Source organism: Pantherophis guttatus, chromosome 4, assembly GCF_059756535.1.
Source record: "Pantherophis guttatus breed Tessera chromosome 4, ASM5975653v1, whole genome shotgun sequence".
In the NCBI taxonomy this organism is placed as follows: Eukaryota; Metazoa; Chordata; class Lepidosauria; order Squamata; family Colubridae; genus Pantherophis; species Pantherophis guttatus.
This window is the reverse complement of record NC_142066.1, coordinates 542,469-557,500: the sequence shown is the minus strand read 5'-3', so window position 1 is coordinate 557,500 and position 15,032 is coordinate 542,469. Positions and strand designations below refer to the sequence as shown.

At 56.9% G+C, this 15,032-nt stretch overlaps 1 protein-coding gene across 1 annotated transcript in view; it reads left to right on the top strand.

The window, feature by feature from the left end:
• NYAP1 (neuronal tyrosine phosphorylated phosphoinositide-3-kinase adaptor 1) overlaps positions 1-12,111 on the top strand; it is a 16,036-nt gene extending 3,925 nt beyond the window's left edge. Inside the window, exons 3-7 of the mRNA XM_034430869.3 lie at positions 4,246-4,538; positions 5,973-7,226; positions 7,552-7,758; positions 8,109-8,218; positions 9,173-12,111. Of these exons, the coding sequence (XP_034286760.1) occupies positions 4,246-4,538; positions 5,973-7,226; positions 7,552-7,758; positions 8,109-8,218; positions 9,173-9,430 (2,122 nt within the window). The 3' untranslated portion in view covers positions 9,431-12,111. The remainder of the gene's footprint in view (positions 1-4,245; positions 4,539-5,972; positions 7,227-7,551; positions 7,759-8,108; positions 8,219-9,172) is intronic.
• Positions 12,112-15,032: the final 2,921 nt, after the last annotated feature.

Here is a 15,032-nt window from a genome sequence, read left to right as displayed (position 1 = left end):
GGGAAGGGGGTTTGCTCTCAGTTCATATTCTAGTGCTTGCCCTGTCTGTCTGGTGCTCTGACAAATTAGCCACCAATAGACACATAGAGCTAAAAGGCATCTACATACGGTGCAAAAGAGGCCAAAAAGGGAACAAAAGGATCAAGGCCCCTCCCCCACCAGCAATTGGCACCCAGATGAGCAGATATTAACTCCATGATTAACATCAGATTAACAATCAAGTAAACAGTTGCCCAATCAAGGAACTGCCAAGTAAGCGAACCGTGAACGGCCCAGCCCAAAAAACCTCCAAGACCAGCCCCCCCTCCCCCCACCAACACGGACAGGGTAAGCCACTAGGCTGTAAACTGAGAGCAAACCCCACTCCTTGCTTAGCACTGATAATGTTCCCTAGCTGGGTCGTGAAACGTCTGCAAGAAAACAAGCAAGCTCAGGGAGCCCCAGGGACCCCACAGTTCCAGTCATCATCCTTGTCGTCATCCTTCTCCTCCTCCTCCCTTCGAGCACTGATGTTGTTCTGTAGCTTGGCCATGAAATGTCCGTAAAGAAACAAGCAAGCTCAGGGACCGCCAGGTACTCCTCACGTCTTAGCAGCTGCCTCTAGTGGGACCAACTCAAAGGGTGCTTGAGGCGTAAGTAACCAAGGAGAGATTCAGCTTAGAATTAAGGAGAAATTTCCTGACAGAACAGTCAACCAATGGAATGGAAGTTGCCTCCAGAAGTTGGGAGTGCGCCATCGCTGGAGGCCATTTGCCTGACATGGGCTAGGGTCTCCTGCCTGAGCAGGGGGTTGGACTAGAAGACCTCCAAGGTCCCTTCCAACACTGTTATTCTGTAATGCGTTTCACCTTCTCTGCGTATGAGCAACGGGGCAAAACCCCAACTCCCTTCTAACTTTGTTATTCTCTTACTCTGCCTTCGACTCTAAGCTTTCCAAAACCCAACAAACCATCATGGTTTGAGACAGGGTCAAATGCATGGACCCCCAGGCTCAGGTGGCTGCAACACTCTAGTTTCAGCAGGGGAAGGCCACCTAGGAAATGGCCAGAAGAGATTGTCGCTGGCCTGTTGTGCAAAATCCTTAGCATGGCTCCTTGGTTGGCCTTGTGTGAGGGCGGCTGTGGTGTTTTACGATCCCCTGACGGCTGAGGGGCTCAGCAGGAAGTGGCAAAGGGGCCTGGGGTTGAAATGGGCCTCGTGATGTCATCCTGCGGGTGTAGCAACATGGATCGGGTGTTGGAGCCAAGGAAGTGGATCGAGTCACTGAAGTGATGATCTCACTGGCCTGTTGTCATCCTGTGCTGGGAACAGAGGGACTGGGGATCGGTTCTTTTAATCCACCCTCGGTTAAGTCATAGAATCATAGCTTAGGAGGGGGTCTAAAAAGGTAGCAGGTCGTAGCAGGATTAACTAATTAAAGATTAATTAATTAAAGAGCCACGGTGGCGCAGTGGTTAGAATGCAGTATTGCAGGCTGGCTCTGCCGACTGCCAGCCAAGGTGGACTCAGCCTTCCCTCCTTCCGAGGTGGGACCCGGATTGTTGGGGGCCAGAGGCTGACTCTCTGAACCACTTTGAGAGGGCTGGGAAGCACTGGGAAGTGGTATGTCAGTCGAAGGGCTATCGCAATTGCTCACGACACCACTGTCACTCAAGTTACTCAGCGCTGGCTGGGGAATTCTGGGCGTGGGACTCCACCCATCTCAAACTTGCCAAGGTTGATAAAGACTTCCCTAACCATCCCTGACAGAGGGATGTGGATGGTCTGTATCGGGCCAAGGAAGCGCTGGAAATCAGCAGCCCGTTTCAGACAGGCCATCCTTTGCAGCTTTTCCAGGCCCCCTCCTGCAGAAGGTGGGGTTAAGACCCCCGGGATGGGGGTCCAACTGGAGAGCCTACTCTGAGGTCAAGGAAGGGTCTCTGCTCCAAAACAGCCTCTGGTTGGGCTCTTGGCCAGCAGGATAGAATTCTTGGCAAACGGGAAGAGCATCGGAAGCTGTAAGGGAATCCCTTCCTCTGCTGTGAAATTATCCCTCGGGGCGTCCTTGTGGGCCTGTCTTTGGGGGGCAGACACAAAGCATCAGGCCCTCCATTGACTTCCACAATGCCTCAGAGCATGGTGGGGCTTGGGGGGGGGAACGGGATGGGGGCTCATGGGGGAGGATGCCCATCAGGGGTCGGGTGCCAGTGGTTTAAATGTGTGTGCTGTGCCAGTGGAGGGCTTGGGGCCCTCTGGGCAGCGTCTCCTGTGCTACCCTCGCTGGACCCTGGAGCAAGGGCCCCTCCCCTTTGCACTTTCGGTCCAGATCTTTGCTGGTGGGGAATTCTGGGAGTTGAAGTCCACCTGTCTTAAAGATACCAAGATTGAGAGAGAGAGAGAGAGAGAGAGAGATGGGACTTGATTGTTGTAGGTTTGCCATGTCTTCAGTTTTTGGGGATGCTTTCCAAGGGTGAGGTGGCTTTGGGGGTGCCCGAAGGAACAGGAGCCCCTCCTTCTCTCCTGCTCGGCACGTCCCCCCCTCCCTTCCTAGTGGCAGCATGCAAGGGGTTAAGCCGCCAGCAGGCTGATGTTGCCGGCTCCTGCAGGTCACCCAGACACAGTTTCCATGGAAACGGCTGGGCCATCAGCCAGCATCCTGCTGCATCCTCGTGCTTTTGGTACCCAGGACCCTTCACTCCTGCGAATAAAGCCTGGGGGGGACGGGGGGGAACGACGACAGGAGGACAGATTTCCAAACCTGCCAGCTGGGAGGGGCAGGGAGGACCACGGGAAGGGAAGGGCCCTCCTGTACGGATGCTGAGAGAAGGGAAGGGGCGCTGCATGGCCCGGTGGGGGGAGAAAGCCGGCCCAACACCAGCCACTGACTGGGGCCTCTTGTGGGGCTGATCCCTGGGGGGGCTGCCGCTGCTTCTCAGGGTCTCCATTGGTACCAGTTGAGAAAGCTGACTTAAGATGTTCGGGGAGGGGGGTGGACTTTGAAACACGCTAAGCTGGAATGTTTGGTGGCTGTTCAGGCATTGTGTGTGCTTGGAATGTGGCCCTCGTGTCGTATTAACCCAGTTTCGTGCCTTGTGTGATGCCAGGGCAGGGAATCAGGTGATGGGGGCAGGTTCGGTGGCCCAGAGGAGGGGTCTGACTGGGAGCGGATCCTTCGCTGCCTCTTCCTCTTTCTCCAGCCTGCCCCAAGGGTGTAGGAGCCTCGGTGGGGGGTGTCCAAGGCCTCCTTCCCTTTCTTCCTCGCCTGGGCTGGGCTCCCACCTGGCTCCGATGGGCCTGGGGGGTGCCAGACTGGCTGCTTGGCGAGGCTCGCTGTCTCCAGAGAAGGGAGCAGTGGGGACCTCTTCCCTTGCCCAGCGGCGTCTGCCATGGTGCCAAGGAGAGGTGGGGCTGAGGGGCAGCAGCATCTCTGGGGAGGGCTGAGGGGCCCTTGGCCGGCCATCCTTGCTCCTGAGGCTTTGCCAGCTGCAGGCTGGGACGCCAAAGCGTATTTCTCTGATGTCTGTCACTGGCACGGATGCCATGCGAACGAGGGGGCATGGGAGACGGATTCCGATGCTGCGGGTCTGGGCCCCAGACTCGGGTTATGGGGCAGAATCAGGGTATGGAATTGCACAAATTCAGCTTCCCCCCCTTCCAGTGACCCCTGCTTGCCTGACTGACGTGCTCAAAGCCGCTTGAGATCCAGTGTTGTTTTCCCGGTGAAGCACAAACAGATCCCACATTTGTTTACTACAGGAATGCCCAAACTTGATAACTCCCAGAATTCCCCAGCCAGACTTCTGGGAGTTGAAGCCCACCCATCTTAAAGTTGCCAGGATAACTGAACCCTGGACTAGGGAGTTAGTTTAGCACAGGGGTGTCAAACTCGATTTGAGGGCCGCATCAGGGTTGTGCTTGACCTCAGGGAGGGGAGGGCATGGCCAGGGTGGGTGTGGCCAGCGCGACGTCACTCGTGTCGGGGGCACCTGTGGTGGCCCGGGTGGGGCTGGGGGCATCCTCCTGCAGCCCTCTGCCAGGGAAAACGGAGCTGGGGAGGGCCATGCGTGGTACTCCGAGGCTCTGTTTTCGCTGGCAGAGGCGCCGTGGGCTGCTCCTTTGGTATTTCCAGGGCAACCCTGGCCCAGATCTACGGTAAGTACCATGTTGGCCGGATGCGGCCCGCGGGCCTTGAGTTTGGCAACCCTGGTTTAGCACCCGTAGTCCAGAATGCCAACGTGGCCTCTCCCTTCCTCCCCCCTCCTGCAGTTCGGGCAAGGAGACGAGCGTGGGGAAAGTGCGCGACGTGGCCTCCTTCCGCCGGCATTTCAGGATGGGCTTCATGACCATGCCAGCCTCCCAGGAGCATGCCCCACACCCTTGTGCCAGCAGCATGGCGCCCCGCTCCCTCTCCTGCCACTCGGTGGGCAGCGTGGACAGCGGCCCCGCGGATGGGGCGGTGGGATCTCGCAAGCCACCCGCCAAGCCCAAGCGGCACCCCAGCACCAAGCTCAGCACGGAGGCCAGGAGCGCCCTGGAGCTGATGGGAAGCAAGAAAGGAGGTGAGGTGGCGCTTCGGACGCGTTTCTGGGGGGGGGGGATTTGAGAGAAGCCTGGCCTGCAGCCTCGGGGGCTCAAACTGAGGCTTGACTACTGTAATGTGTCCTTCGTGGGGCCACCCTTGAAGACTAGCCAGAAGCTTCAGCTGGTCCAGAATGCAGCGGTGTGAGCAGGAATGGGCCTGGTCCTTACACCCCTGCAACACTTCAGCTTCACAAAGTTGTGTTGGTTTCCATTTCGCTTCCAGGTGTGGTTCAGGTGCTTGGTGGTTACCTATGAAGCCCTCCACGGCAGGGGGTCGGAGGCACCTGGACAGGCCACCTGTCTCCCATAACACCTGATCTGGCAGGGTGGTAGCACTGGGGGGGGGCTCCTTTGGTAAAACAAGGCCACGTATGGGCACCCCAGCAGCTCAGTGGCTGCCCTGTGGAACCAGGTTCCCCCCCCTCAAGATCCAGATGAGCCCCCCTCCACTGGCCTTTGAAGCCCTGGCTCTTTGTCCAACCTTTGGCCAGGATGGGCGTATCCCCTTCTTTTTATTTTTTAATTGTGTTCACTTTCTTGTTCACAGCCGTTGGGCTTTGGTGGGGGGTGGGTGAAGAAATAGGGTAGAATAAAATAAATGAATCATAGAATAATTCTAAGGGTGACTTGTTGAAACCTTCAGCAAGAATGCCGTATGCTGGGCAGGGGAGGATGGGGCTGGGCATGTCGGCCGCTTTGCAGCTGGAGGAAGGAAGATGGTGGCCACGTCCAGGTTCTCCACCAAGAGAGCAAGAAACTCAGGGGGGAAAGCAGGGGAGGGAGGAGAGCCCAGAAGGCTGGATGGGAAAGTTGCCGCTGGTCTGACTTTCTGAGGGGTCAGAATTTAGGGCCATACGGAAGTCGGGGCTGCCCTTCCCCGAGAGGCAGAGGGGGACAACCAAAAGGATGAGGGGGCTGGAGGCAAGAACAGATGAAGAGCAATGGCAGGAATTGGGATGGTCTACTTTAATGAAGAGAAGGACCAGGGGGGACATGATGTCTGGGGGGCTGCCCCAAAGGAGAAGAGGGGGGTCCACCTATTCCCCAAAGCACCCGAAGGCAGGAGAAGAAGCAACAGATGGAAACGCATCAGGGAGGGAAGCAACCTGGAATTAAGGAGACACTTCCTGACAGGGAGGACAATTAACTAGTGGAAGGGCTTGTCTTCGGAAGGTGCTCCGTCACTGGAGGTTTCCAAGATGAGATTGGACAGCCATTTGTCTGAATGGTATAAAGTCTCCTGCTTGAGCAGGGGGTTGGGCTACAAGGCCTCCGAGGTCCCGTCCAGATCTGTTATCCTGTTCTGTTATTCTGAGACGGGGTCATATAAAGGTGGTCTTGGTTCTCCTCCAGCCTCCTGGCTGTGTGTGGCCCGGGGCCTTTTGCCATCCTCTCCTCCCTTTCTCCGCCAGGGTGCCCGAAGGCTGGTGGGGTGGAGAGCCGAGAGGCCGCCCGCAAGGTGCCTCCGCAGAAGCCCAAACGCAGCCCCAACACGCATCTCTCCGTGTCCTTTGACGAGACCTACTCCGGGCGCCTTCCGGGCCCCGTTGCGGGGGGCGCTCTGCAGCGCTACGGCCGTGCTGCGTCCCACGGCCAGGCCAAGGGCTCCGACGTCGAGGAGGACGAGCCGGTCTACATCGAGATGGTGGGGGACATTTTCCGGGGACCCGGGCCCCCTTCCCAAGGAGTCACCGCTGCGGACGACGACTCGGACGAGAGCGAAGCCATTTACGAAGAAATGAAGTACCCGCTGCCTGAGGAAGGGGGGGAACCCCGCCCCAACGGAGCCCTCGCCTCCCCCGGGCATCGGCCACCCAAGAAGGAGGCCGCCAAGGCAGCGCCAAGCAGCAAGACCTCCCCGTGCGAGATCCCACCCCCCTTCCCCAACCTTTTGCAGCATCGGGCCCCCCTGCTGGCCTTCCCCCAGGGCAAGAAGGGGTACAAAGGTCCCGACGGCTCCAAGCTGCCCATCCTGTGCCATGCCAAGGACACCCCCTCGGCCCCCATGACCCCCCAGGTGCCCAGCCACCACCAGCAGCGGGGGGGCGAGAACCCAGCCCTGGCGCCTTCCGGACGGGCTCGCAGCCACTCCACGCCGCTGCCTCCCCAGCCGGCCGGCCAGAGCAAGCCGGACAAGGATCTGCCCGTGTCTCACAGCATGATCTGCCCCTCTGCAAAGCCGCCCCCCACCCCGGCCCTGCCAGCAGCCTCTGCCCCCTCCGGGCTGCCAGGGAAAGACAAGCCGGCCGTCTCCTACACAATGGTCTACTCGGCGGTCAAGGTCACGACCCACACGGCGCCCTCCGAGCAAAAGGCCGAGGAGATCTCGGTGCTGCAGGGCCTGCTGTGCACCCGGCCGTCCCCCGTGCCCGCTTGCAGGCAGGTGCAGCGCATTTGCACGCTGCCCGAGCCGCCCCCTCTGGGCATGGTCTGGACTTACCCGGCTCCTTGCGCGGGGCTGAAGCGCCCCCCGGCCTACGAGAGCATCAAGAGCATGGGCACCAAGGCCTCTTCGGCCGTGAAAATCCAGCTGCGGGACCGGGCCTTCGCCAGCATCCACCAGGTGGTGGCCGGGGAGGAGTGCGGCCGGCCAGGCGGGGAGGAGGAAGCCTTTGGCTGGATGCTGCACAGGAGGGCCGGCCTCCGGAAGGGGAAGGAGCCTGACAGTAAGGGTGGGCAGGGGTCCCGGGGGGTTTGTGGGGGGGAAGGAGGCAGAGAGTCTGGGCCCAGGGTGGGGAAAGGGCTTCATCTTGACTGGGGCAGGGACAGAGGGCTGCTCTGTGGTCAGGAATGGGGGGGTGAAGGGAGGAATTTGTGGGGAGGAGTCTTCTCCCATTTGGGGTCACAAAGGGCGTTCCCAAGGGGCTTGTTTGCTGAGGGGATTTCTGTCCTCGCACCCCGTCTTTCTGGCTGGGCACGGGTGGGGGGTGGCTGAGCTGGGCATTCTGGGAGTGCCCACCCCCTCTGCCCGTTTGTTTCCTGCCCTTGCAGAGCTCCCAGACTGCCCCCAGACATGGGAGGGCAGCGAAACCGCTCAGCCCAAACTGGAGAAGGAGGAGAAAGTTGTGCCCAGCCACCCGCAGTCTGGCATCCCGGTCCGTGCGCCCCCCCTGGAGTGCCTGGCTGCCAAGATGCCCGGCGGCAGGACCAACCTGCCCATCCCCTGCCAGACCTTCCCTGCCTGTCACCGCAACGGAGGTGAGTGAGCCGTGGAGCCAGGGCAGGGGGTGGGGGGGCTTCTCGGCCAGTGGGGAGGGGCGAAGGATCCCCCGTAGGTCGCTGGCTGGTTGGGGGCTGCAGGAGGGGTCCTTAATGCAGCTGCAAAGAGGCCGCTGACCTTCAGGGGAAGGAGGAGGCACACAGCCTGCAGGCACCCAGACACAGACGGGAGCTCCTCTGTTTGCCGAGGGGGCCAGAGGGCAGCCCGTGGGAGAATTCGGCTTTATGGGGGAATGGGCTCTTGTGGGGTGGGGTGGGGTGGGGGTCAGCTGAGGGGGGGGCGTGAGGCAAAAGGACTCACAGGTCTCTTCCTTCCACCCCCTGCCCAGATTTCACTGGCGGTTACCTCCTGGGCCGCTCGGCCTCCACCTCGGGCGTCCGACAGGCTGTGACCCACACGCAGAGGCTGTGCAGCCACTCCAGGGACCCAGGCAGCCCGGTAGGTGGGGGGCAGGGGTGGGGAGGGGCCGCAGGAGGGGCTCTTAGGAGAGGAAGCCCAGGGGAGGTTTCGGTCAGAACAGAAATGGCACCCGGAGTGGAGAGCCTGCCTGCTCAGCTACATTGGACAAGCCACCGGGGGAGCAGGGGGGGGGGAGGCAAATTTTTTTTGCAGAACATACGTTACTATCTCAGGGATGGAAATAATATGGAAAACCAGAACATCTGATGTGGGAACGGAAGAGGGGGCTCCATGGGGCTCTCTGACCTTGGTTGATTTTTTACAGACGTTTTATTATCCAACTAGCAAACATCATTAGTGTAATGATAATTGATGAACATCATCTGGCACTGATGATGTTTCCTAGTTGGGTCATGAAACGTCTGCAAAATAACCCACCAAAATCAGGGAGCACCAAGGGCCCCTCCTGTCAACCCTGAGCCACACAGTTTCCCTCCTCTGGGAAAGAAACGAGGCAGAGAGAGAAGGAAACCCCCTCCCCAGTCCTCCCCCTTCACCTCAAGGGAACCAACTTGGCCCAAGGCTCGTCCGGTCTTCCCCACCCTGGCGCAGGGAGATCCAGACAGATCAGCAGCAATTCGGGCCTCTCCTCGGCCATCAAGCAGGTGCCTGTGGGGGCAAAGGCCGGAGGAAGGGGCATCTGCAGCCCTCAGCCGGTGGACCCAGTCTCGGGTGGGCACGTACACATAGACACCCCCCACACACACATGTTTCTGAAAGCAGCTTTTGCCGGCCGAGCTGCTTTCAGTCGCCAACCCAGAGTTTTTCCATCTCGGGAGTTCCAGCTTGTGCCTGCAGCCTTCCTGCCCCCCTGCGAGGGAGGCTCCGATGCCCGACTGCTCCGGCTCTGAAGCCAAGGAGGGGCAAAGGCCGCGCGGGGCTGGCAGAGTGTGCCAAGCGGGCTCCTAACCCCCCACCCCACCCTCTTCACAGGCCTTGCCCTACGCCCCGCTTCCCCCGCCGGAGGCACTGCAGAGCTCGCGGGAGAGGGACGGGAAGCTGCTGGAGGTGATTGAGCGCAAGCGATGCGTCTGCAAGGAGATCAAAGCGCGGCACCGGCCCGAGCGCAGCCTCTGCAAGCAGGAGAGCATGCCCATCCTGCCCAGCTGGCGGAGGAGCACGGAGAGCCGCAAGTCTGGCACGCCGCCCTGCCGCCGCCAGCAGACGGTGCTCTGGGACACGGCCATCTGAGCGGGCAGGGGCTGAGCCCCGAGAACTGGTGCCTTGTGCCGGCCGAGCCCAACTGGTGGCAGGGCTGACTGCTGGCAGTGTGTCTCCCACTGGGGACCCTCCGGAGACTGGGGGGCTGCCCCTCCCGCACGGCGGCTGGAAGGATGCCGGGCGGACACGTTTCTTTCATGGCAGGGTGAGAAGAAGCTCCACGCCAGGGGGCACCTGGGCATCAGAGGCCGGGCACACCGGAAGCACCACTGCCCGCAGCATTGGTGCCGAGCGACCGGTTCCGCAGGACCATCTCTGACCGGTCTCAGGGGGCGGGGCAGGGGGTGGGGGGTGGGGCTAAGGAGTCCTTCCTCTTCTGGGCCAAAAGCTGCTGGAGTGCAGGGGGTCCAGTGCACCCACCCACCCACCCCCGGTTTTTCTTCCACCCCTGAAAATGCCCGTGGGAAAAGACGGGTGTGCCAATTTTGGAGGTGCCCCCCACTGTCCCCCCGTTCAAGGCCTGCAAATCCTTCCATTTTTAAAGACGTGCGGATCTCAAGACTTGTGGCGCTGAGTTCTTGTTCTGCCAGAACTCGGAAAGAGAGAGAGAGAAAAACAGAGAGAGAGAGAGAAAGAGAAACTGTGGATGAGAGTGGAGGAATCATTCCTGAGTCACGAAGTCCTTGACGTATGACCACAATTGAACCCAAAATTTCCATTGCTAAGCAAGACGGTTGTTAAGTTAATTTTGCCTCAGTTTACGACCTTTCTTGGCACTGTCGTTAAGGGAATCAATGCAGTTGATAAGTTACTCATTTGGTTGTTAAGTGAATCAGGCTTCCCCATGGACTTTGCTTGTCAGAAGGTCGCAAAAGGGGATCAGATGACCCCGTCATAAATAGGAGTCAGTTTGCCAAGTGTCTGAATTTTAACCGTGTGACCGTGGGGAATTCTGCAACAGTCGTAAAAAATGGCCCCCGAGTCACGTGTTTTTCAGTGCTGTTGCAACTTGGTGTGCGGTCAGTAAACAGACCGTTGTAACTTGAGGACTTCCTGTGCTCTTAAGAAAGCTCTGAAGATGCCGTTCTTAGCAAAATTCAATCCTAAATCCTAGGTCTGCGACGGAATCCTAAAACAGCATTTCCCAAACTCTCAAAATCGGTGGAAAAGCAAAGGGGGGGGATTGCACGGGGGGGGGGAAGCAGTTAGCGGATAAATAACCCCCGCCCCGAAGTTCCTTCCCTTTTAGAAGGTGGACCAGCTCTTGTCATCTGGAGATGGCAATTTTCAATTTTTACTAGCCGGTTTGCTGGAACCAATGATTTCCCCCCCCCTCAAAAAAAAGTAGAAAGTTTGAAGGGAAATAAGGAATTCTTGGGATTGGATCTGATTTTGGAGGAAAAGAGTTTGTTGCAGTTGTTAATTAGGGTTTTGCGGTTGTTGAAGAACATCAAGGTGGGTGAATTAATTCTCTGTCCTTAGCAGGAAGTTTGTGTTTCTAATTCCCGATGGGTCTTTCTCAGGTTTTGTGAACTTTTAAGATGGGTGGACTTCCACGGGGGAATTCTGGGAGTTGAAGTTCACAAACCTTGAGAAACCCCTTCGGAGGCATGACAGGAGATTGGATCCCTCTTTTGGGTTCTGGAAGACTCGGGAACTCCTGGGTTCCTAGCAGGTCAAACACAGGGTAGACCATGGTTTAAACTCGTGCCAAACCCCCATTCTATGCTCAATGTACATGCGCTCAGCCTCTCGCCCGGACCAGGGTGGGAACCCCGCTTTCTCCAGGCCCGTCTTGCCCCGTCCCAGAGTCGAGGGAGGAAGGAGCCAGCCAGTTTTAGGAAGGGGGGGGGAGCCTCCTCCCTCTCTGCATTTGGCATTGCTAACGGCAACCAGTCAGTGGTCTTCCATCCTTTTAGCCACTCAGCGGCCCTTCCCGGTTCATGCCACGCTCCGGGCACAGTCTCTCCACCAGCTCTGGTTCGCTGTGCCACCCAGGCTGGGCGTCAGATTCAGAACAGAGCCGGAAGGGACCTCGGAGGTCTTCTAGCCCAACCCTCTGTTCGAACAGGAGACTCCAAACGATTTCACACAAGTGGCTGCCCAGTCTCTTAAGGTCTCTTATAAGTTTCCCGGCCCTTCCCCCTCCCAGTCTGGATGGTCCTTGCTTTGTGTCCAGGTGTCCCTGTTCTGAGCAAGCTGACAGAGAATCCTGTCTGCCTTGCAAGGATTTGACCAACCTCTTTGAAGTTACCCCACCTCCCCTCCAATGGCTCCGGACCCCTTTAGGATTTGTCCTCCCACCCATCCCCCCTTAGCACCACCCAACGTGTCCCATTTCTGCTTCCAATTGTGGCTTGGTAAAAGCCCCAGTTTTCTGTTAGCGTCCCAAAGACTTGGCTGGACCAGTTTCGACGCTGGCGTGAATCCGTTTTACAAATTAGGATGACAAACACAGCAGCGACATTAAAAAAGATGAAAAAAAGCAAAACCCCCAAACCGAAACGGCACCACGGTGGGGCACGAGGGGAACCCAGTTGGGGACTTCTGGGTCCGACGCTCAAACCCCCCACCCCGCCCCCACCCCCCGATTTAAATATTTCACAAGATTGTCTAGTGTAGCAAGATGAAACTGCTTTGCAAAAATATTTATGCTGGGGAATTCAAGGGAGGGTATTTATATATTAAAAACTGAAGGAAAGAAAATAAAATTGTCAGGCTGGTTACTCCTCTCTGGGTTACTTTCGTTCGCTCAAGTCGCAGCTTTGCATGGGCCGGGGAATTCTGGGAGTTGAAGTCCATCCACTTTAAAGCAAGCCAGCTGGGGAATTCTGGGAGTTTAAATAGAGAAAGGTCTGCTAATACAAGTAAGGAAAGAGAGAGGAGACTTCTCCAGTTGCAGCTGAGGGGCAGCAAGGGCCAGTGGGTTAAATTATAAAAATTAATTTAAAATAAATGGATTCAGGCTGAAGAATCTTTGGGGAAGGGGGGCGGGGGAGGTTTACTGAATTCCGCACCCTGTTCCAAGCAGTGTATATACAATTAGGGTTCCTCCCTCCCCTTACCTGCTAAGAGTCTAACATCTTCAACAGAGGCCTGTGTTCAGGTGTGAGGTGCTCTGGATTGAACTAGTGGAGTCTCAGATTTTTCCCTTCTCTTCGGTAAACTCTTCCCACCAAGAAAGTAAAACGGATTCATTCAGGCTTGCAATGGAACCCCCTCCCCAAAAAAAAGGGGGATTAAGGGAGACGAGAGAAAAACAAAGCAAATTTGGGGCCCATGTTCCACCACCTGTTTATGGATGTTGTCCCTGGCCAAGAAAGACCTTGTGGATTTCCTTCTGACTCTACATGGAATGAGGCTGGTGTGCCTGTATGCCAGTGGCACGTGTCCTCCGTGTCCCAGATGGGGCGGGGCAGCCAGTGGCCCTCGGTCTCCTTGCAAGTGGCCCCCTGAAGCCATCAGCTCAACCAACCTGGGAGGCAGAGAGGGAGAAAGCCAGGAGGAGGGGAAGTCTGTAGAGATTCTCCATCATCCAGGCCATGCTTGTCCCAAAGGTGCTTTTTCAGGAGGCAACTGGACTTTCTCGTCTTTTTCTTTTGAAGACATTTCACTTCTCATCCAAGAAGCTTCTTCAGCTCTGGCTGGATGGAGGGGAATTGAAGAATTTATATTCCTTGCAGACACAGCTGGATGCAGACATCCTTTTAAGAGGGTCCTTGGAGCACTTGGAGGTTTACCTGTGTCCTCAGGGTCACCTGAGTGGTGCTCCTGGTTCCTGTAGTCTGCATTTTTTTTTCCTCTGGAAATCCATCCCTACTCCCACACTACTCCAAGGGTCTTCATCCCAAACTGCATAGCTAAAAGTCTGTAGAAGGAAAGGAAAAAGTGGACATCTAAGGTGGCCTGGCCACTTTGGATGCCACCTGGCCCCATATCCCTGCAGATTACCCCCAGGGAAATGTGGGTCATCCTGGAGAAAATTCCTCCGGCTTCTACATCGTTGAGGCCAAGGGGGGCTTGAAGAAGGTCCGGGGGAGGCCAGGGGCTCTTGCTAGCCACGTACACCGATGCACCACGGAAGGTTGAAGGACCTGGGACTGAGCAGGGGGTGGGGCTGACCCTGCCAAGGCTTTCCTGCTGATCCCTCTTCCCGATCCCAGCACATCCTTTCTCTTCACAGTCACATTTGTGGTGCTTTGCAAAGAAAAAAAAAATTTGCTACACACCAGAGCGCAAAACACCACAAACAAAAGCTGTCTGGCTTTGTGAGCCAAGCGGCACCAGGCTGGCTGCGAAAGCTGCACATGAAAGGACACCTGGTGGATTCCGCCCCCCAGGATCTTTGGTGGGGGGGGAGGTTTTTTTTTGTTTTTTGTTTTAACCATGCATCTTGGAAAGAACTCCAACGTGTGGCCGGTATTTTTAGAGCCCAGACGCTGCACGATGAAACCGTATTTCTACAGCACAAGTGGGAAACTATGGCCCTTTTATGACTTGTGGACTTCAAGACCCAGAATTCCTGAGCTGGCTGGCCCAGGAATTCTGGGAGTTGAAGTCCACAAGTGATAAAAGAGCCATAGCTCCCTCCTCCCCTCGTTCTATAGCTTAGTGGATGCTCGGATTGGTGGGTTTTAATCAGCACTAACCTAGGCCTAGGCCCCCTCCCTTATCCCCAGTCAGGGTCTGTCGGAGCCTCCTGCAAGGCCTGGGGGGTGGCAACCGGACTTAAAGGACACCAAGGATGACTTGTTCCCCTTCTCAAGGGTCCTTCCAGTGCAGGTCATCTCAGAGGGAATTTAAGCTTGGGGTGGGGGGAACCTGCTTTGCTCCTTCCAGCCACTGAGGGTCATTCACCTTTTGTTAGCAACGGGTCAGGATTCTCCTATGGTGCCCAAGAGCCCCACCCCCTTCTCTCCCTTATCCCTCTCTGTCTCTTCTCTCTTGTTTTTTTTTATCCCTTTCTCTTACTCTCTTATTTCTTATCCCTCTCTCTCTTGTGCCTCCCTCTTATTTCCCTCTCTTCTCACTCTTTCTTTTATCCCTTTCTCTCTCTTATCCCTCTCTCTCCCTCTCTTATTTTTCTCTTATCCCTCTGTCTTGTCTTCTCTTATCCCTCTCTCGCTTATTTCTCCCTTGTATCTCTCTTTCTTTTATCCCTCTCTGTTGCTCTCTTATCCCTCTCTCTTCTCTGACTCTATCACTTATCCCTCTGGGTCTTACCCCTCTTTCTCTCTCTCTCCTTCTCTCCCCAACCCTGCCAGACCCAGTTATGGGGCTACAGAGCTGTGGCAGAGAGCAGCTGTTTGGATAGAGTTCTCCTGTCTGACAGGGAATCCCCTTGTGTCAGAGGTTGGTGGCGAAAGGGAAGGGGGAGAGGTTCTGTAGTGCTTCCCCCCGCCCCCCCCCGTTAAAGCCTTTTGCCCTGTGTTCAGCACCCTTCCCTAAGAGCCCCAGGACAGGTGTGTTGGTGCCCCTCTGCTAGTTTTCTGGGCCAAAAGCACTGGAGCACCTGGTCCTCTGGCGCCCCCTAAAGTCTGCTTCCTCCCCACGTTCTGCCTGCCACCCCCATCAATGAAGCATCGCTAGGCAGAAGCAGCCAGCGTCTCCCCATCTGAAAACGACCGTCTCC